The 23,063-nt window shown below is 43.3% G+C and overlaps 1 protein-coding gene across 2 annotated transcripts; it reads left to right on the top strand.

Annotated features, from left to right (window-relative positions):
• The first annotated feature begins 2,152 nt into the window (after positions 1-2,152).
• LRATD2 (LRAT domain containing 2) lies at positions 2,153-7,559 on the top strand. Of its 2 annotated transcripts, none has more exons than XM_006074650.4 (2): positions 2,153-2,643; positions 3,204-7,559. In XM_006074650.4, the coding sequence occupies exon 2, from the start codon at positions 3,300-3,302 to the stop codon at positions 4,215-4,217; it is 918 nt and encodes a 305-aa protein (XP_006074712.1). In that variant the 5' UTR covers positions 2,153-2,643; positions 3,204-3,299; the 3' UTR covers positions 4,218-7,559. The 2 variants fall into 2 exon arrangements, with proteins under 2 accessions (XP_006074712.1, XP_044784758.1); XM_044928823.2 differs by having other exon boundaries at positions 2,922-7,559.
• Positions 7,560-23,063: the final 15,504 nt, after the last annotated feature.

Genomic DNA, 23,063 nt, shown 5'->3' with positions numbered 1-23,063 from the left:
TGGGAGAGAGGAAGGAGTATATGTATCTAGCTAATTCACTTTGTTTTACAGCAGAAACTAGCACAACATTTTAAAGCAATTATACTCAAATAAAAAATAAACTAGAAATGCATGGTTGAAATACAGTAATATCAGTTCATTACTTTGGGATGGTTCTATGTACTTTGGAATTTATTGAATATCTATTTTGATGATAAAACCGTCTATCAGTACTTGTTAAAAAATCGATTGAAGTTTTCAAGTCTTTATTCAAGATGATTGTATCTTAAAACGCAAATAATGTTTTATATTCAGGTTATGTCAAGAATATTGTTTTGCTTCCCTTAAGGTTTAAACAATGCTTTATGTAAAGTCCAGTAATTGGACCCCTTATTATTTAAAAAAACAAAACAGAAGAACTGTTGTTGAGTCACTGTTGTGAACAGAGCTCATCAAGGTAATAGGCTAGACACCTGGACAACTAGGTGTTGCTTAGTGACTCATTAGATCTGTGCCCTGGGGTGCTGGTAGCAAACAACCATACTACTGTGTCCTTCTGTGGATTCTCCCACCATCAGGGAGCCTACCTAGTACCAGGGACAAAGTGGCCTACCATAGCTGATGGCAGCAGAGGTTTCACGGTCTAACAGACATGAGACGACTGGCCATTGGTTCTCATTGTCTAACACTCCCTCTCCCTCCTCCCTTGTAAAATAGGTATTTACATGAGCTCTTATGGTGGTGGCAAATACTATTCAGGTAAAACAGCACCTCCCAGAGCATGTGTTATCAAAAAGTCCAGGGAGGGGACTCACCTGGTCACACATGCCTGAGGCTGGTCAGAAAAAACTTAATCTACACAGCAGACGCACAGAAGTCTGGTTTTGGTCTAACTTATACTGTGATCTCAGACTTGCTGAAGGACTAACTCCCATCACCGCCCTGCCAATACTGATTGCTGGTGTTCAAAAAAGTACATAAGTCGACTGATTTCTCCTCCTCCACACTCCAAACTAAAAAAGATCGCAGCAGTGTTAGTATACTCCTGTTTCCACTGGTCGGAATACACACTGAATAAATAATTGTGTTACCTGGAAAAACTGAGTCAAAATAAACAGTGATGGAAAGCAAAGAGGAGGTCTTGAGTTGCATTCTTAATTCCACCAAGAATTACTCTGGGTGTTTCAGTGAAAGTCTGTTTAGTGTCAACCCTCCACCACCCAATCTGATCCATTATTAAAAAAACAAAACACTCTGGTAACTTTCATCTTAGATATAAGAAACAAAACCAACCTGGAGGGGAGAGAGAGGAAGTATCCTCCTAGTTTAGGTTAACAGGCAGTACTGGCCTCCTGTCACTTCCTTCTGTAAGTTAGCAGGAAGGAAATACATTCACTGAGGGCCTCTGCTAATATGTCCTTAATTTAAAGACAATTAGGCAATTCCTACATCCTCTACCCACAAGATAAACCACCAGAGCTGAATGCCCTCTTTCACTATCCGCTGGATGAACCAGTAATTCTCAAAACAACAATGGAGGTTATGAAAAATCTACTTTGTACTAACTTAGAAGGACATTAGTAACAGCCTAGGTCTTGGAATTAAGTCCCTAGCCAAGTCTTCTTTCTGCTTTGTTTCCTTTCTGAGATTTTTTTTTTTTTTTCCTACCTGAAAGTTTCATAGGACTTATTCTGGAAATATCTCTAAACAGAAATACTTCTCCAGTTGTCCTAGTAAAAATTATTTTGTGACCTTTGGCAAGAAATTGATTCTAGGGAAGAAAAGAAAGAAGCAAAAGTCTGTTTGCTTTCTAGTGGCTTGACTGTTCCTCCCTCTTCAGGTACTCTGGGGATGAAGAGGCAGAACAAACACCAAACTCTTCTCTCTAAACTGGCAGGTGGCCATTGCTTTCCAACTTCATTTTAAAGCTCACAGATCCGAAAAACATGACCGGAGTAAGCAGCGCGGACTCCACTACAGGTCTTACTCTAAGAAGGTAAGAAAGGTCCCCATTACTTAGGTGCACACAAGCGCGCCAAGACTGCCAGCCCACTCAAGCCTTCCGGTTATTTACCAGCGGGATTTAAACCCGCTCGGACGCGGGGGCGTGGCCTGGGCGGAGCCCCGCGGCCTGGGTGGGCGGGGCGGAGGCGGGGATGCCGGAGGCTCAGCACCGTGCGAGAAAGACCCGAGCTCTGGGAGCGAGCGCCTGTCTCTTTAAATGCTAGGGGCTGCGCTCCCGCTCTGGGAGCCCGGAGCCGGATCTACAATCCCGTCCCTCCCGCTCCGGCGCTTGTTGCTCGCCCGGCCCGAGCGGGAGCTGCCGCCGCCGGGCACCGAGGCTGCTTCCTTCTCCTTCTTCTGGAGAACCCCACCTCCTCCCCCCCCCCCGCGAGATCCGGTTGAGGGGGTGAAGCAGCCCCAGCAGGAGGGAAGGGGTGCGGCGTGAAGAGGCGTCGCTCCCCGCCTTCAAGTCTTGAGGCTCTACGTAGCCGCGGGGGGCAAGACATGCTCTGCTCCCTCCCGCCCAGCCTCGCAGTCGCCGGCGCCGGGAGAGGAGAGACTGCGGAGCCCACACCTGCAAACTCGCCCTAGAAGTCTCAGGGTGCGGCGGGGTAGGGGGCGGGGGGCTCCCAATTCCCCACGGCCTCCACTTCTAGGCGGGTGAGTTTGCGCAAGTAACCCGAGCCGGAGGGCGGGTGCGCGGGGGAGGGGCGGGCAAGACGGTAGCAGGAAGCGCCGCAGGTGAGCCAGGTAGGGCGGCTCACCTGTCCGGGCTGCGCTGCGGGATCCTCGCCGGTTTCCTTAGCGATGGAGGGGGGGCGGGGACGTCTCTGGAATCGACTTAGGACCCTGAGATGAAGGGGTGGGGGGCGGGGGGAGGATAGGAAAGGGGATTTGGAGTAAAGTTTCTTTTCCCCCTTCCTGCTTGATATTGGCAGGCAGGGCCTTGGCGGAAACAGTAGGAGTCGCTGATGCAATGGGCTTCTGCCCGGGCGAGGTCAAGGGCTGGGGGCAGGGGCGAGCTGGAGTTGCCCGGCCTTCTGTGACTGTCGCCCTGAAGGCAGAAAAGTGAGAGAGAAAGCTCGCTGCATCTGACATTTCCCCGTAAAATGACTCCAGGTGCCCGGCCCCCAGTTTTTCTTTCTCGTCTTTAAGAACAGATCGCCCATATCACGGAGGAGCGCCTCCTACACGGCTTCCTTGCCTTCCTCTCCCAACAGGTGGTCTCAACCCCTGTCCGGGGACCGGTGCCAATGACCCTAGTGGTGGTTTCACTTTCTCCTCTGCCGGCGGCGTGAACGTGTGCCCGCAGCGTGATGGGCAACCAGGTGGAGAAACTGACCCACCTAAGTTACAAAGAAGTGCCCACCGCCGACCCGACGGGCGTGGATCGGGACGATGGGCCCCGCATCGGGGTCTCCTACATCTTCTCCAATGACGACGAGGACATGGAGCCGCAGCCGCCGCCCCAGGGGCCGGACGGCGGGGACGGGCCGTCGCTGCCCCCGCCGCAACCCTATGACCCGCGGCTGCACGAAGTGGAGTGCTCCGTGTTCTACCGCGATGAATGCATCTACCAGAAAAGCTTCTCGCCGGGTTCTGCGGCCCTGAGCACCTACACGCCCGAGAACCTGCTCAACAAGTGCAGGCCTGGTGATCTGGTGGAGTTCGTGTCGCAGGCGCAGTACCCACACTGGGCAGTCTACGTGGGCAACTTCCAGGTAGTGCATTTGCACCGACTAGAGGTGAGCAACAGCTTCCTGACGGACGCGAGCCAGGGTCGGCGCGGCCGCGTGGTGAACGATTTGTACCGCTACAAACCGCTGAGCCCCAGCGCTGTGGTGCGCAACGCGCTAGCGCACGTGGGCGCCAAGGAACGCGAGCTGAGCTGGCGCAACTCGGAGAGCTTCGCCGCCTGGTGCCGCTACGGCAAGCGCGAGTTCAAGATCGGCGGCGAGCTGCGCATCGGCAAGCAGCCCTATCGGCTGCAAATCCAGCTCTCTGCGCAGCGCAGCCACACGCTCGAGTTCCAGAGCCTGGAGGACCTGATCATGGAGAAGCGGCGCAACGACCAGATCGGGCGCACCGCGGTCCTGCAGGAGCTGGCCACGCACCTGCACCCCGTCGAGCCGGACGAGGGCGACAGCGACGCTGCGCGGACTACGCCGCCTCCCGGGCGCCTCCCCGCGCCCGGCCGGGAGGAGGAGGAGGACCGAGAAACGGTGGTGCACTGAGGGGGGAGCTGAGGAGCTGTTTGCAGCAGCCGCCGCCCGTGCCCGCTCCCGCCTCTCCCTCCTTCCTCCACCACCTTCTGGGCCCCATCTGGGCTCCTGGGCCATTTGGAAAACGGAGAGTTGGCGCAAAGCGCAGCCAGCTGTGGCTTGAGTTTGTTATCTTGGACGGAGGAGGAAGAGGGAGCAGGTAGGAGCACTTTGGCCGGGGGCGCTTCTCGGCCTTTTGCCCACTGGCTCAATCCGCCTTCTTTTCCCGAGGTGAGGCAAACTGTGGACTTGCCAGACACTTGAATCCCTGCTGGACTTGGGTCTAAAAATCAGCTCTTCTGAATTTGGGGATGGAGACAAGTTCGGAATGCCAATGCCTGCCGCTGCCTTCTGCCCGCTTCCCCTCCTACCCTGAGTTTGGAGGATGCCCTGTATAGTAAGGCCAGAGCAGGTTTGTGGTGTGCTTCCACCCCCGCCACTCCCCGAGGAGCAATTTTATGGTTTTCCTGGGGTGCAAGGCTGGTGAAACCTGGACCAGGTCTGGGATCTGCAGACTGAAACCAAACAACCCCCTGTGAAGTGTAACAAATAGTTGAGTAATCTTGGGCTGCAAAACAAAGACTTGGCTACCTCAGCCCGCCCCATCCCCCAGCGATTTGTCTTTTGGAGCTGGCTTCTGGCTGAATCTCCTGAGCGGCCCACCGGTTCCCAGGTTTCAAGTAAATCGTTGTCACAGGCCAGCTAAGGGAAGGATTCTATTCTGGTTCTGTTTTGCCGCCTTTGTTTATAGCCTGCTATTGTAGGCACTTAAGAGCTGCTGTGTTTGTCATCAAAGGAGGGAAAAGCCCTTTGTGTCTCTGATCTAATTAAACCTGCGTGGCCATGTTCATCCTCAGGTCAATTTCCTGTCAATCCCCACGCCGACCCCCTTCTGGTATAGTGAAGGTAACTTGTTTTCTTAATTTAAGGCTTTGGTGGTGGTCCTGTGAATTTTTTTTACCCTTTATCTTTTGTCTCACCCCCTTTATTCCTGTTTTGCCTGAGGTCAAATTTTTGGCCTGAGGCATATTTCAATGATAAGGTATTGCTAGCCACACTTGATACAATATGTAAGTGAAAGTCCCTCAGTCATGTCACTGAGCTCAGTTGCTCAGTCACTTTGTGATCCCGTGGACTATACAGTTATTTTGTGACTCAGTTTTTACCGTTAGCGTAGGGTCATATTTGAATGATCCATATTTAAGTGATACAGCCATGGCCATCCTCAGGCATCCTGCCTGGAGATCTTTAAATCAAGGCAGCAAAACTTGAAGGATTTCCTTGTACTCTTACATTTTTTTTCAAACTTAGGAAGTCGAGGCCATAAGTTTTAAAAGCCTAGACCTTCATAGCACCACAACATGAATTCATTTAATTACAAGGGCGTAGGCTATGTTGCCTGTTTTCACAGGAATCCCCAGACATGTCCTATCACTTTGACTGTTAAAGATGAACCACACTCAGCTCTGGTCCAGGACTTGGGAGAAACATCCGTGTCCTGTTGAAAATGTTAATCCAGTTTCCTTCTTTAATAATCTCACAGCTTTGTGTTTGTTTTCTTTTGCTTGTGGAAAAGCGGAGCAAGGTAAAATGGGTAAAGACATTTAGGAGAGCCTATTAGATTTGAACTGTCTTTTGTGTTGAACACAGTCAAGGGAAAGTTGAACGTAATGACCATTGTGTAGGCAGCAGGAGGGAAGAACAGAACAGCACTGGTCTAGCAGCTCTGGGCCAGCTCGCATCCACTCTCGGATCTCTGTCTCCCTCTTTCAACCCTCAGTGGAAAGTGAATGTCATCAGGCACAGGGATCGCAATGACTCTTTGTTGCAGCTTTGTGAGAAATCTCAACTTGAAGGAAGAACTCCTATATAATCCACATCTGTAGTAGCAATTCTGCCTCTCAGGAAGAGGTTTTTGATAACAGGACTTGAAAATGAGCTAGAAGAGTTAAGAGATCTTCGGATGCGGCTTTTTCATGTGTTTTTACAGAGCAACAGAGATGTGAAGTACGTACATAATGCTTTTGGAACTGTGATTCTGTTGGAAGTTTTATTAGGGTTGTCATAGTTAAAGTAAAGCATCAACCAGCCAGTGGAAGTTGCAAAGAAAGGGGATCGAATCAACTGTTGGCATCTTTCTTGAAGATGTGGATAAGAGTTTTGAATGTCCAGACAATGGCTACATCTGGCACTTTAAAATATATATATATATATATATTTAATTTTTGTTTCTCCTTAGGACTAAGACTCTAGAACTGTTCTGTACTGTGAATTACAGATGCTCTTTGAAGGCAAGGAATATTGATTCTCATGTTCTTCAGAAGCTCTGGCAGGGATAAGCAAGACACTCAACTGGAACGGATGCTAAATGTAATCAGACAAATTCTATTTTCTTACTTAAGCAAATATTTTATTGAGACTGCTTATGTATAGCAAAGGAGCCCACAACTTCAGCTACACAACTTTTTATATTGAAAGAACTCATACTTTTTGTAGCTTTTATTCCACATTTAATTTAAAATGACTTTATAGCACTAACACACGTAGCAGAAGACTTTACTCCAGACCTTTATGGAAATTTTTAATTTTTATGAAAAAATAATACTTCAGTGGTTACATTTCTCATGTCTTTGGTGCTTCTGTCCCTAATAGCACCAGTCAACAACACGGAAACATATTTTTGGAAGCAAAACTTTAATTTTCTACAACATATAATATGGATAATGAAAAAAATTTAAGGACTACTTGTTTCCTCTATTTTTTTTTCCCCTTAGAATGGAATCCACTGTGTTGAAGACTTGATATTATGTGATTATCTAACTTTTTTTTTTTTTTGAAATTAGAATAAAATCTGTTGTGTCATGATCATTGAAAGGGTTTGTTTGGGAAGTTATGTTTTATTTGTGAGTTTTTTTTTTTTAATCAAGGTATCTAAACAATTGGTTTATTCGACTTTTCATTATATTGTCTTGTTCTTACTGATAATACCTGTAACCCATGGAGAATTATATCAGTTAACTTGATAAATTCCACATGCATTTTATTTCCTAGTGAATTGTGTAAACTTCATTTTTGTTGACAATTATATGTTAAATCAATGTTATGTTCTCAAACCACTTCTTGAGAAGGAGGTTCCGATTTGAAACTGTATCATTTCCTTCAAAATGAAGGGCAAGTGCTTAGTTAAATAAAAAGATTGATGACATCTTTTAAACCATTTCTTCCTCACTATGTCTCATTACAATAAAATCTGTCAAATCCTTTTGAAAAATGCTCTGAGGGTTTCCAATAAACCACCTATTAGTATTAACTACATTTATTTCTATTTTTTTCTTTTTGTGTACTTTTTTCCTGCCCCCCCCCCTTTTTTTTTTTGGTCCAAAGCCAAGCTCCTCAGCTTAACTGCAATTTTTGCATTGCTCAGTAAATATTTTGATGAATTCATTTAATGACTGAAAACCCTCCCTGCATTTACCATGTGAGAATTAATCACCCATTGCTTCTAGGCTCCTTGTTCATGAGCCTCCTCGTAAACGTAAATTTTCAATACACATTGATTTTTCAGAATCAGTGCAAACTTTGCTGGAAACCACACTCACATTTTGGAATCTATGTTGGGGAAGGTTCAGTAATAAAATCAGTGACCATGTTGTGTCTTAGGTGGTTTCAGAATCCCAGAGAATGTGTTGGCTGAGTGATTTTAATTACAGAAAACAGGCAGATGTGCCCTGTTGACATGATAAAGGATGCGGGTGTCAGCAGTAGATAGGGAGCAGATGTGGCCTCTGGGACTGGCGTGCAGGAGACCAGCAGTGATCTTTAGGCCAGCACCTGAAGCCCCTACCACAGTCCTGTGAGGCTCAAAAATCTGGGCTCTATCAATGGGCTTCCATGAGGGTTTTAGATAGGAAGATTATTGAGTGGTGAAGGTTATCGAAAGCTCAAGCAGTAGTGGGACCGTTTTTCCTTGGAGCAGTAGTCCTTAATTGATCAAAGTTCTTATTGCACGAGAAAGTGAAGGGAGGGGAGCCTGATGTGGAGTGTGCATCAGTTTTGGGGTATTTTTGGTGGAGGCTGCTGTTCATGTTTCCCTTAAGTGGATTTAGTTTGCTTAATGTAGGAAAATGACATGTTTGAAAGTGTTTTAAAGGACCTCCGAAATGAACAGGCCCTTAAAGTGTGCAAAAGGGCTTTTATTTCCTTTTATTGAATTTCCTGGAAAAACTACTTATTAAACATATATAGCACTTTTATCTGCAGAGTAGATGCAAAAAAGATTAGTGTCTGTATTTGCAATCACAGCAAGGCACTGAGTATGCAGGTCTCCGTGATGCTGAGCCTTAGATGAGATAATGGAACATAAAAAGTTTACAGACAAAACCTTAGATAATCCCCTGATCTTGTTTCTAGTAATTTTGTATGCTGAGTCGTGTCTGACTCTTTTTGACCTCATAGACTAGCTCGCCAGGCTTCTCTTTCCTGGAACTTCCCAGGCAAGAATACTGGAGTGGGTTGCCATTTCCTCCTTCCCCATTCGGGGATTGAACCTGTCTCTCCTGCATCTCCTGTCGACAGGCAGATTCTTTACCGCTGTGCCATCTAGCTTGTTTCTAAGGGGAAATAAAATTTCATACATACAGAGCAAATATAATGAAAGGTGGCCCTGTGATCACGGACAGTTGGTCAGTATTCAAGTAAAGCATATGTGTGTAGGTGTTAACTCGAGTGCTCAAAGAAATTGGAGAAGTCAGATTAAAGCCCTGAAAGTACAATGATGATAGAGGAAAGGATGTAACTAATACAACTAATATTCATGAAGCACTTAACTGGCAACAGAGGATGAGATGGTTGGATGGCATCCCTGACTCAATGGACATGAGTTTGAGCAAACTGGGAGATTGTGGAGGACAGGGAGGCCTGGTGTGCTATACAGCATGGGGTCACAAAGAATGGGACGTGACTTAGCAACTGAACCATGACAACAGCATTTAAGTGGGAGCCTCCTAAATTCCATTGCCTAACATATAAACCAGATCCATGATGTCTGTCCTCACGTAATTTACTTTCTAAAACTACTTACTACCAAAAAAAAACACTTTACTAGAGGGAATTTAGAAATGTGATAGGTGGAGTGAAAAATGTGCTGGGTGTTCAAAGAGGATCTCTCTCCATCAAGTCAGGAAGGCTTCCTGAAGGTGAATTTATGCTGAACTTTGGAAGAGGTGGAGGAGAAAGCCAGGTGCTTTGGAGTGCACACAGATTATATTATTTCAGGGAAGAAGAATGGGGAATGAATAAATGAACATTGAGTGCTCTCAAAATGTCTTTGCTTCATGCTCCAGTGATAGCCATTTCTTCTTGGGGTTCCTTTCTGCAACCTGTTGTCTAATTCAGTGTATCTGACACTTAACACAGGAACAGGCAGAGAAACTGTGTGTTGAGTGAATGAATGAATTTGGAGGTTGGGATTTGCTAGACTGGAAAACTGAGTTGCTCAGTCGTGTCTAACTCTGTGACCCCATGGACTATAGCCCGCTAGGCTCCTCTGTCCATGGGATTTCCCAGGTGAGAATACTAGAGTGGGTTGCCATTTCCTTCTCCAGGGGACCTTCCCAACTCAAGGATCAAACCCCAGTCTCCTGCATTGCAGGCAGATTCTTTACCATCTGAGCCACTAGGGAAGTACTAGACTAGAAAGCCTTGTTATCTCGAGGTGATGTCAGGACTGTGGTTTTGGAGAGGTAAAGTAGCAGAGGCTTTTAGGATGGATTAAACAGGGAGAGCAAATGTGACTCTCCTCCCACCTCCCAGAACTAGAGGCTGTGCTGCTCATACTACTGATGGCTCATACTGCCAGGTAGGTAATGATGTGGAATTTGAATTCGGGTCTTTGCATAGTGCAAATGAAAGAAGTGGCCAGGCCAGGCTAGCTGGAGGCAGAGGTAAGTGGGCGCAAGAGGCTGTACATCCTGCATGTCGAAGCCTTGGTGCCGTGATTGAGAAAGAGGTTCTTCTGTATAGTGCACCAACACAAGCCACTACTATAATACAGTCTCTCCTGCCTTGTCTAGTGTGGCCATAATAACTCAAAAGATGAACTCTCTGCTCTTTTCTTTTAGGAGACTTGTGCAGCAATGTAATTAACTCCCAAGGTTGGAGTATCAATTTTCTGTGCATTCTTTTTAACCTGAGAACTTTGAGCCTTCTCAGTTGTTAGGCTAAGGAGGCAGAAGGTCTGATCTTAGGCCCAGGGGATCAAATGGTGGTTAAGGCTTAATAGTCAAGCTACCGGAGTTTCTCTATTTATGGCTCTGCTGGTAGTCTTGGCAGAAATTAGGCATCCCCTTGGAAACAGTTTCTTCCTATTGGCAGTATGGCTTTATTTTATTTTCTTGGACTCCAAAACTACTGTGGACGATGACTACAACCATGAAATTAAAAGACACTTGCTCCTTGGAAGGAAAGAAAGTTATGACAAACCTAGGCAGCATATTAAGCACAGATATCACTTTGTCTACAAAGGTATGGTCAAAGCTGTGGTTTTCCAGTAGTCATGCACAGATGTGAGAGTTGGACTATAAAGAAGGCTGAGCTCCAAAAAAATGATGTTTTGGAATTGTAGTGCTGAAGAAGACTCTTGAGAGTTCCTAGAACTGCAAGGAGATCAAAGTAGTCAATCCTAAAGGCAATCAACCCTGAAAATTCACTGGAAGGACTGATGCTGAAGCTGAAGCTCCAATACTTGGCCACCTGATGCAAACAGCCAACTCATTAGAAAAGACCCTCATGCTGGGAAAGATCAAAGGCAACAGGAGAAGGGGTCAACAGAAGATAAGATGGTTAGATACCATCACTGACTTAATGAACATGAATTTGAGCAAACTCTGGAGATCGTGAAGGATAGAGAAGCCTGGGGTGCTGCAGTCCATGGGGTAGCAAAGAGTCAGACACAACTTAACAACTGAACACCAACAACAGTGTGATTTATCGCTTTGGTCAATTCACCTACCTCTCTGAATATCAATTTTACTTTTAAAATAACAATTAATATATGATAAATATAATATGGGCACATAATATGTGCTCAGTTGTGTCCAACTCTTTGTGACCCCATGGACTGTATGTAGCCTACCAGGCTCCTCTGCCCATGGAATTTTACAGGCAAGAATGCTGGAGTGGGTTGCTATTTCCTACTTGTATAATATAAGTTAACAGTGCACATAAAGCCCAGATCAGAAGCTACTGAGATTAACTAGAGAAAATCTGGGATATTATAGGTATCCAAAAGTTTATTCAAAATAAAATTACTGTCTAGAGGAGAGAAGTCTTCCCTTTACTCTTGGAGAATTTCTTAACTAAATACAAAGAAACTGGTAAGAGAAAGAAATGACTCTAGTTAAGCCATTAGTCGTTTAGCTACTGCTATAGTGTTTGAAGTATTTCTTGAGCTTTGATCTTTAGTAAATGAACCATTTAACATGTTTCTACATGTTATATGTTTACTCATTAATTCAACAAGTATTTTCTGAGAATTTTTAAGGTGCTGGAGAGCCAAGAGGAGATAAGAAGAGAGATTGCAGTAATAATATGGACAATGGTGAGGTCACCCTGCCTGCTCGGCTCTATTTTAATAATCACAATAGCCTTTCTGGACAGATGCTAATATCTTCATTTAACAGTTGAAACAAGTTTAGGAAAATGAGGTGATTTGTACATGGACACATGGCTAATAAATGACTGCTGGTGGCCGGGAAGATTTCCTTGGTGGCCCAGCAGTAAAGAATCCACGTGCAATGCAGGAGACACAGGTTTAATCCCTGGGTCAGGAATATCCGTTGGAGAAGGAAGTGGCGGCCCGCTCTAGGATTCTTGCCTGGAGAATCCCATGGACTGAGGAGCCTGACGGGCTACAGTCCATAGAGTCAGACACGACCTACTTACAGTTGTGGCCTGGGAACAGGAATGCTGGTCTTCAAAGCCCCAGGCTGCGGCTCCTCCACCAAGAGATCATCTGATCACTCCCACCCCTGGGCCACTCCTCCGTCCTTACCCCGGAGGAACGCAAGGCACCTTCTTCTGCTGCAGCTTTTAGCATGCAGCAGAATCTGAATAGCACATAAATTTTCACTCTTGTTGTAGCAGCTCGGGAGGCGGTGACACTGGAGGCAAAAAGAGGCAGGAAAAAGAGGAGAGGCAACTCTCAGCCAAGAGGAAGTTTCCATTCCTGTCCTGCATCACAGTGACAAGGCTATGGTGAATGTTGGCCAGCCCATCATTTCGCCTCCCTCCTTGTGGCTGGGCACTGTGAAAACTCCTCAAACTGCCCCTCTTCTCTCTGCCCATCTGTGTGACTCCCTTTGACTGAAGCACTCCCTTTGATGTAAGCTAATGAAAAAGCTCTATGTTGGAGGCACTAATTTTTAAATAAGTCAAGGTGGCTTAAAGAAGAACCTAACTTGGCAAGGCCACACAGCAGTTCAGCCAGAAACAGGCCTGTGTGACTTGACCTCAGTCTGAAACATGAGGCCAAGTAAATCAAGTCCATATAGAACACTTAGTTGGCTCTGCCATGGATAGCTCTGTTAAAAATAAGTGACCTTGAGGAAGTTTTTCTGCCCTCTAGGACCCTGGATCCATGTTTCTGTGTGTGAGGTACCAAACTCCAGCAGGAGTCTATGACAAGATTCCAAGTACAACTTTATCCTTGGAGATGGTTATAGTAGTTGTTAGTTGATCTACTTAATTAATTGTAATTAATACTAATTAATACTGCTTCTTGGGGATAACCCTAAACCTCATTCATAGAAAAAATTAATATATATATGTAAAAAAGTTAATAATGATAAAGTGAAAGTCAAAGTCACTCAGTTGTGTCTGACTGTTTGCAACCCCATGAACTATACAGTCCATGAAATTCTCCAGACCAGAATACTAGAGTGGGTAGCCTTTCCCTTCTCCAGGGAATCTTCCCAACCCAGGGATCGAACCCAGGTCTCCTGCATTGAATGTGGATTCTTTACCAGCTGAGCCACAAGGGAAGCCCTAATAATGATAAGATGGGAGAATTTCAAGGAGTGCTTTTATTGTGAAAAGCAGGAACTGTACACAAAACTTTTGCTTGAGAATTGGCAAATTTTGTTACGATCTTTAACACTGGAAATTCAAATCTGGGTCATGGATAAGGAAAAAGATGGTGATAGAAATAAATTAATCCATATCTCCTTTATTTTGGAACAAGTGTTTAGAATTTTTGTTTTTGCTTTATGAACACTGATTTCCCCCAACCCCCACCCAAACACACACACACACACACACACACACACACACACACTTGAATACATTTCTGTTTGCTACCTGGCTCTACTCTTGGCCAATACATCATACTTGTGAGAAAATTCTGTATTTCTATGGATAGGCATGATTTATTCTACTTTATTTTAATGGGGTCTATTTCTTTTTATATTTCAGAAAGAACAAGGTTGTTCACAAAGCCATAAAGCATCACAGGTTGGCAGTTCTTTGTGCTGACATCTATTTCACTACTTAAAAAAATGCTAATAGACTTTTTTTTTGAGTTGTTTTAGATTCATGGAAAAATTCAGTGGAAAGCATAGAGTTCTGATATAACCTCTCTCCTAACCACACAGCCTCCCCTTCTATCAACAAGGGTATCAGAGTGGTGCCTCTGTTACAATGGATGAACCAACATTGACTCATCACTATCAACCACAGTTTAACTAGTTTTCACTCTTCGTGTTGTACATTCATTGGTTTTGACAAATGCATCCACCATCATAGTATCATACAAAGGAGTTTTACACAAGACATATTTGTTATTTCTTTCCTCTCAAGCTAAGAATTGGACTATTTTCCGCTGCTCTTTTCAAACCTTTAGAGACACTTCTCTGCTGGGCCCTTCTACTTTCTTTGCCCTTCCAAATGACATTCCTGGCTGGAACTGTGCTCACTTTAAGTATTTTGGGGGGACTACCAGGCAATGCACTGCTCTCTAGGACTAGAAAGAGGAATGTAGTGACAACCCTATGCTACAGGTGCCTGCCCACGTTCTGCTGAGGAAAACGGACCAGCCAGCAATGAATGCAATATTTTGTGCTTAAAGTGTGACGTAGGACCAGCTGGGATCAGGAATTATAGCCCTGGAGGGCAGGGGCTCTGGCAGCTAATCCCACATGGCAGAGTGGAGAAGGTCCATGATAGGTTTCCTGGGGAGACTTAAGCAGGTAGGAGGAGGTATTATCAGAGAAAAATTTCTGGCATCATCCTCCCATCTCATCAATCCTTTATTTTAGGAGTAAAACACACATCTGTCGGTCTGTGGCTAGAGTGAGGGTAGGGGGAGGTGTTTTGAGAACAAAATGCCTTTTTTTCTTTTGCATAGTGCTAATATAGATTTCAGTCAACTAGGGAACATTATCAAAACCTCTGGAAGCATATTCAGTTCACTGTAGTAAAAGTATCCCCTTATCTTTAGCACTGCCATCCAGCTGAAGTCAGGCGTAGCCCAGCAGTTCCAACATGGTCAACACTGAGCCTCCTCTTTCTCTGTTTCAAGGGAGCTGAGAAGCACTCAGGAAAACATTGAACGTGGTTGGAGTTAAGCCTGGGCTGACACCCCAGCACCTCCCTTGCTATACCACCTGTGCAGATGACCTCCTCCAGATTGGGAAGCTGCACTGTATTCATTTGTAAAGTGGGCATAATATGTCACCTACCCAGCAGGGTTATGGAGTTAGCAGTAATATACATAAATCACCCAGAAGTGGTCCTGGTAGGAACATCAATGCTCAGGGATTGGTCACTGCCATTATCCATTTTCCCATTTCCTATTTTGTCCAGTGTTCATGACTCAATTCCAACATCTCACAGATGAATTTCACTCTGAAGCAGGTTCAGCCAAACAAATATAATCAGAGTTAAGATGGTCAGAGGCACTGTAGCATTTGGTTTTATAATAGTTAAAACCATCTGGCCCAGGTGTTTGGGAGAATATTATAAATATACGTGTACACACACACACACACCAAGCCAAGTTCATCTGACTCTGGTTTCTACCCAACCTGACAACCGCTCTGGGCATTGCCATCATCACAAAGCTATGGCACTTTCTACCTCCCTAGTTAATGCCTCTCTCTGCCTGCCCTTTAAAGCCTGTGAATATTTTTGTTAATGTAATTTTTTTACTTTACATTTTAAAATGTATGTGCTTAATATAAAAGAAGTTTAAATACCAGAGCATATAAAGTAGAAGTGAAGGATAACCCCCATTGCGTTTTCTCACCCTATTCCACCTCTAACCAAGGATTATTAATATAAAGTATATTATGTGTTTCTTGTAGACTTTTTTCTGTGAACATTCAGACATGCTTATCTTCATATATTTCCCCAGTTTCCCAGTTTTTAAAAAATCAGATCATCTCTGAATGTGTCATGCTGCTGCTGCTGCTGCTGCTGCGAAGTCGCTTCAGTCGTGTCCGACTCTGTGCGACCCCATAGAAAGCAGCCCACCAGGCTCCTCTGTCCCTGGTATTCTCCAGGCAAGAATACTGGAGTGGGTTGCCATTTCCTGCCCATTAATACCCGTGTTTTTCCTATTTTTAAATGGTCTGCAAACATCTTGCTACACCTGTTTTTGGCATATATGTGAATATTTCTAAAGGATATAATTATTGAAGGGAAATTTCTGGCTTAAACATCATGCAAAATTTAAATTTTGATAGGAACAACCATGTAGCACTCTATAAAAGATGGTGCCAATTTACAGTAATACCAACAATTCTCAAGTGTTTGAAAATATTTGCTTACTCAAAGGTAAAAATTAATAGATTGTGTTTGAGTTTCTATGAGTGTTTTATTTTTTTCACCACCTGAGCTAGTCTCATTGGTATCTCCAAGAATTTATTTCAGTGGTTTACCAGTCTTATTCTGTTATAAATATTCTTTCTTTTTTTTTTTTTTTTGGCTCTGCCATGCAGCATGCAGGATCTTAGTTCCCTGACTAGAAACTAACTGCCCCATGACCCATGCCCCCTACAGTCGAAGCTCATGGAATCTTAACTACTGGACCATCAGGGAAGTCCCTATTACAAACATTCTAATTCCCTGCAAAGCCCTTGGTTATTGGATTAGCTTGGCAAATTCTAGAATCCAGTCTATGAACTTGAACAAACAGTAGAAAGGTAGTAGTGAAAGGTATCCAAAATTATCCTTCTTTTAAAAATGTAAATCAGGGACTTCCCTGGTTGTCCAGTGGTTAAGACTCTGTGCTGTCAATGCCGGGGGCACAGATTTGATCCCTGATCAGGAAACTAATATTCTGCATGCCGTGTGAGGCAGCCAAAAGATTTTTTAAAAAATAAATAAAAATGTATATCAGACTGTGCAGCTGATTTGCATCCGTTAGTTCTTAGAATGAGATCTAACTTCCTTGCATTGCCTGTTGGCCTATACAACCTGGCCTCTGCTTATGTTGTTGACTTCTCTTCTTGATCACTGCCCCTCCACTTCAAGGTATACTCTAACCTCATCAGACTATATTTATTTTCTTAAACTCACCAAGGTTTTTCTTCCTTGCTTTAGAACAGTATTTTTCAGCCTTTCTGGCTATTGACCTGCAATAAGACATGCCCTGTGTGTCATAACTAACTAAATATCAACATATATGTTTGTGTGGGTATGTATGTATGCACATATAAGAAACTAAAATTTATAAATAGATAAACTAACATTTTAGCAAATAACTAACTGTCCCGTGATGCCACATGCTAAGATGATGTGCTAGGCAAAATAATGGCTCTTGCCTCCCACAAATATGTCTGCACCCAAGTCTTCAGACCTAGGATTATGTTTCCTGACCAGCCTAAGTCCCCAAATTGAGGATTCGCTTCAGTAGGGAGCAAATACCCTGAGCCCCTCATGTTTTTATCAATTTATAGCATCATTTTGGACAAGCCTCTCATTATATTGCCTATTATATCCTTAGTCTTCGCTTTGGAAATGCAAATGTTTTCATGTTTACAGTGTCCACAGGCCTGGATTAAGCACTTCAGGGAGATGTGAATTGTGTTCAGAGGTATAAGTAAATTCCATAGAAATCCAGATTAAAGAATCAGAAAAAGCTTGAAAGTAATAAAGATGGAATGAAATATTCCACTTGAGAAGCAAGAGGACACTTGGGTTATGTTGGTCATCTGTAGCAATAACAACACTCATTTGTAATAGGTTGCCTTTTCAAAGCATGTTTCACAGATTATCATATTTGATTTTTGCAGTCCCTCCTTAAGGTATGATTACTGTTTTTTCTTGAAAAGGTGTGGAAATTGAGCCTCAGAGAATGAGAACTAAAATGTTTATTCAGCACATACTATATGCCAGAAAGAGTTAGTTGCTCAGTCGTGTCCGATCCTTTGCAACTCCATGGACTGTAGTAGCCTTCCAGGCTCCCCCGTGCATGGGATTCTCCAGGCAAGATTACTGGAGTGGGTTGCCATTCCCTTCTCCAGGGAATCTTCCCAACCCAGGGATTGAACCCTAGTCTACTGCATCACAAGCAGATTCTTTACCATCTGAGCCACCAGGGAAGCCCCACTATATGCCAGAGCCCATGATTAAAACCTTACAAGTGGCATTTCATTGAATCCCTAGCATAAACTGGGAGTTCACCACTATGATTCTCATTTTACAGTTGAAGTTATGACTTGTGCAGACTCACTGAGCTGAAAAATGTACCAAACAAAATTCAGTCCACGATCATCTGACTCCTGGGTCAATGCTCTCCCTGCCACGTTGCATGTTGCACTCATTCTCATTGGCAAGCATTTCCAAATCACATAATCACAATGGCTTCTCTTCAGATTTCTGCAGTACTGCTAAAAGTTGCGGAGGTGGAATATTAGACTTGGATTTTCCTTGGTGGCCCCTGTTGCCCTGAAAAATGAGTTGATGAAGGCAAGAAACTGAATAATCCAACTGAGAGATGACAAAGAGCTAATGGTAGACAAAGTCCCGTGTGCAAAGGACTTTGCTTTTTTACTTTAACTTCTTATTTGGGCACAATTTCAAAGTAACTTGAATAAAAGCAAAGTGCAAAAGAACTTCTGCCTACCTTTCCTCAGATTCATCTGTAGTTAACATTTTATTCCATTCATAAGTGCAAGGGGCATAAATGTTTTTAATCTCATTCTCGTCCAAGGACTCTGGGTGTCTCGCAGCCTTTTTATCCCTTATTTGAATTGTCCTACAGCCCAGCTTTCTTCTTCCTCCTTTCCTACCCCTGTTCTCAAATTCAGCTGTGCATTACAACCCAGGATTCCCTTTGCTCTCCCATTGTGCATACAAGTCTGGCTCTGCCGCAAGTCAGCTTGAATTTGGATCACTGTTTTACCACTTACCAGCCATTGTCACTTTTATAGAGTGTTAGAACTTCCTTATCTGATCAAAGGGACCTGAAGTAGCACTTCCCAGGATGTTTGTGAAGATGATATGGAATCATCGGTAAGATAGCTGTACTACCAAACACAGAGTAAATTCCCCTAGAAATGCATATTCACATTGCAAAAGACACATATTCACATTGCAAAGGACCCATATTCATTTACCAGCTGTACCTGTTGTTAAAATATGGAAACACTTACGTATCAGTTGATAAATAACTGCTTCCCTGAAACCCTCCCCTCACTACCGTAGCACTCTCATCTTCCTGATCACCTGGCCACTGCCCTGGGGCCACTGGATATCCCCACAGTCCAGTGACAGGTACCTGCCTGTGGAGCTGGGGCGTCCAGCACCCTGCTACAGCTCTATGTGCAGCGTTTTGATGAGTTGTTGACTTCTGAAAAGTGTTAATTTGATTGCAGAATGTTAGCTTAGTGCCTATAAGTCCTGTAACCCATGTTTGCAAACGACAAGGAAAACTGAGGGAGAGACTGAGTAATCTTGTCTAAGGTCACACATAATGACTTAATCTGAAACTATTTAATTTCCAAAACCATGTGCGGTCCCCGTGGAGTCAAGTCACAGTCACCAAGTGTGGTTCAGCCCCTGTGACCTTGAGCTGAGGACTTCATCTCTTAGAGGGCAGAGAGAGTGAGAAGATTCTTCTGGCTTCCCTTCCTCTCCAGGCATTGAAAAGTGCCAATACAGGGGAAATTTTCTTGTCTTTTTGTTCAGAGCAAATAATCAAGTTGAACGGTCAATTTTAGGCCAGAGATCAAACTCACCTCGTTAATTATTCACAGAGTTGATTGTCTGCTCTGTTCTTGAAACTGTAAACCAACTGAGACAAACCAGAATTACGAAGCTGGTAAAATAAACTTTTCGAAAAGAACTCGTTGAAGCAGAGCAGACAAATATTTTTAGAGAGGGCCTGTGAGCCAATGAAAGCAAACACACTGAAAGGATCACAGCTTTGGGAACCAGAGAGACGCCACTTATGAGCTGTGCGCTGCTGGGCAGATCATGTAATAAGTAACCTTGGTTTTGTCATTTGGAAAATAGGAATAAGTACCTTGAAGAGTTATTTAGAGGCAGATACAGTAGGTGCACAGCCCCAAACTTGGTGCCTGGCACCAGGAGTGGGAGTCAAAATATTTGCTGGACCTAGACTACAGAACTGTAAAGAAACCAGAATTACTGTGAATCAACATCCCAGGGGTTCCTGGAGGGTTTCAGGGGTTAGGACACCATGCTTTCACTACCATGGGCCCAGGTTCAATACCTGGTTGGGGAACTAAGATCCCACAAGCCTCCTGGCATGGCCTAAATAAATAAATACATTTCTGTGGTTTAAACCACCAGCCTATGGTATTTCATTCGGTTAGCCTGAGCAGAACAACATACCTACCTTATAACAATTTTTTAAAGATTAACAGAAACAAGGTAAAAACATCTAGAGTAATTTCTTGCATGAATTATGGAGTGATCACATGTCAGGTGTTGTTCTAAGAGCTTCACATGTGTATTAGTTTCATGCTGCTCCTGCTGCTAAGTCACTTGAGTCATGTCCGACTCTGTGCAACCACACAGACGGCAGCCCACCAGGCTCCCCCATCCCTGGGATTCTCCAGGCAAGAACACTGGAGTGGGTTGCCATTTCCTTCTCCAATACATGAAAGTGAAAAGTCAAAGTGAAGTTGCTCAGTCGTGTCCGACTCTTAGCGACCCCATGGACTAAGGCCCACCAGGCTCCTCTGTCCATGGGATTTTCCTGGCAAGAGTACTACAGTGGGGTGCCATTGCCTTCTCCGATTAGTTTCATAGTGTTGCCATAACAAAATTCCACAAACTGGGTGACTTAAAACAATGGAAATGTATTCTTTCACAGTTTTGAGGCTAGATGTCTGAAGTTAAGTTGTTGACAGGACAAAACTCCCTTGAAAGCCTCTGGAAGGGGATCCTTCCTTGCTACTTCTTAGTTTCTGGTAGCCCATGCGTTCCTCGGCTTGTGGTAGCATCACTCCAGTCTCTGCCTCCATTGTTACATGGCATTTTCCCTGTGTGTCTGTGTCTTCACATGGCCATCTTCTTATATGGACATCAATCCTATTGAAGGGAGATCCTACCTTACTCCACTATGACCTCATCTTAGCTAATTATATCTATTGTTGTAAGTTGCTAAGTCATGTCTGACTCTTTGCAACCCCATGGACTATAGCATAACAGGCTTTTCTGGCCTTCACTATCTCCTGGAGTTTGCTCGAATTCATGTCCTAACCTTATTTCCAAATAAAATCCCATTCTGAGATATTGAGGTTTAGGACTTCAGCATCTCTTCTGAAGGGAACAATTCATGGAAGACATCTTACCTCAGTTAATCTTTTTCCATGGCAACCCAATGAAGCAGATATTATTACATTGATTTTAGAGATGAGGAAACCAAGACTCAGAGTGTTCACATAACTTGTTCAAGGTTACAGAGTGACTAAGCAACTATATGCTTTACTACTTCTTGTCTAGTAGAGTTTAGGGGCATAGTAAGTGAGAGGGATATGTGAGATCATTGTTCTTTTTGTTTGTTTTCATTTTGAAATGCCTTATGAATGACCATGTACCCTAGATTATGGGTAAGTAAATTTTTCTCTGTAAAGGGCCAGACAGTAAGTGTCTTAGTTTTTACAGGTGATATGGTCAGTCTCTGTTGCAACTACTGAGCTCTGCTCTTGTAGCATGAAACTAGTCAAAGATAATATGTAAACAAATGAACATGACTGTGTTCCAGTAAAACATTATTTGCAAAAATAGACAGGATTATATATCCATCAATCCTAAAGGAAATTAGTCCTGAATATTCATTGGGAGGACGGATGATGAAGCTGAAGCTCCAATACTTTGGCCACCTGATGAACTGACTGATTGGAAAAGACCCTGATGCTGGGAAAGATTGAAGGCAGGAGGAGAAGGGGATGACAGAGGATGAGATGGTTGGATGGCATCACCTATTTGATGGACATGAGTTTGAGCAAGCTCCGGGAGTTGGTGATGGACAGGGAAGCCTGGCATGCTGCAGTCCATGGGGTCGCAAAGAGTCGGACACGACTGAGCTGAACCGATATATCCATCAGTTGATGGACATTTGGGTTTCTTCCACATTTGGCAATTATGGTGAATATTGCTACTATTTGATAGCATCTTTTGAAGCACAAAGCTTTTTTAATTTTGATGAAGTTCAATTTACCTTTTCTTTTATTTCTTATGTTTTGGTGTCCTATTTAAGAATGCATTGCTTGATCCAAGACCATGAAGACTTACTCTTATGTTTTCTTCTAAGAGTCGTATAGTTTTAGTCTGATATTTAATTTTCCCATCCATTTTGAGATAACTTTTGTATATGATATTAAGTACTTTCATTCTTTTTTCATGTGGATATCTGGTTGTCCTAGCCTTATTTTTTGAAAACACTATTCTTTTCCCAGGTGTGTTTTCTTGGTACTCTTGTCAAGAGTCAATTGGCCATAAATGAAGGGGTTTATTTCTGAACTCTCAATTCTATCCCATTGATTTGTATGTCTATCAGTAAGCCAGTTCCTCACTGTCTTGATTACTGTTGCTGTGTTATAAGTTTTGAAATCAAGAAGTGTGACTCCTCCAACTGTGTTCTTTCATTTCAAGACTGTTTCAGCTCTCCTGGGTCCCTGTATTTCCATATACATTTTACGACCAGTTTGTCAATTTCTTCAAAAAAGCCAGCTGGGGTTTTGACAGGGATTGCAATGAATCTTCAGATAAAATTTGGGAGTATTACCTTAACAACATTAATTTTTCTAATCCATGAGCATGAGGTATTTTTCCATTTATTTATGTCTTCATTAATTTCTTTCCATAGTGTTTAATAGCCTTTAGTGTACAAGTATAGTACTTCTTTTCTTATATTTATTATTTTGTTCTTCTTGATGCTATTGTAAATTGAACTTTTCCTTAATTTTATTTTCAGATTGTAAGTGATAGAAATATATTTGATTTTTATATACTGATTTTGTGTCTTATAATCTTGATGAATTCATTTATTTGTTTTACTATCTTTTTAGTCCACTCTTTTTTTCTATAGACAAAGTTATGCCATCTGCAAATAGAGATAGTTTTCTTCTTCCCTTTCAGTCTGGATGTCTTTTATCTCTTCCTTGTTTAAACTTTCTGGCAAGAACCTCCAGAACAATATTAAATAGAAATGGGAAGAGCAGATATCTTGTCTTATTCCTAATCTTAGGGGAAAAAAGTTTCAGTGTTTCATCATTTTGTAAGATGTTAGCAGTGTTTTTTTCACAGATGTCCTTTATCGATTGAGGAAATTTCTTTCTATTCTGAGCT

The sequence above is a fragment of the Bubalus bubalis genome, chromosome 15, assembly GCF_019923935.1.
Source record: "Bubalus bubalis isolate 160015118507 breed Murrah chromosome 15, NDDB_SH_1, whole genome shotgun sequence".
Taxonomy (NCBI): Eukaryota; Metazoa; Chordata; class Mammalia; order Artiodactyla; family Bovidae; genus Bubalus; species Bubalus bubalis.
This window is presented reverse-complemented; position numbering and strand designations above follow the sequence as displayed.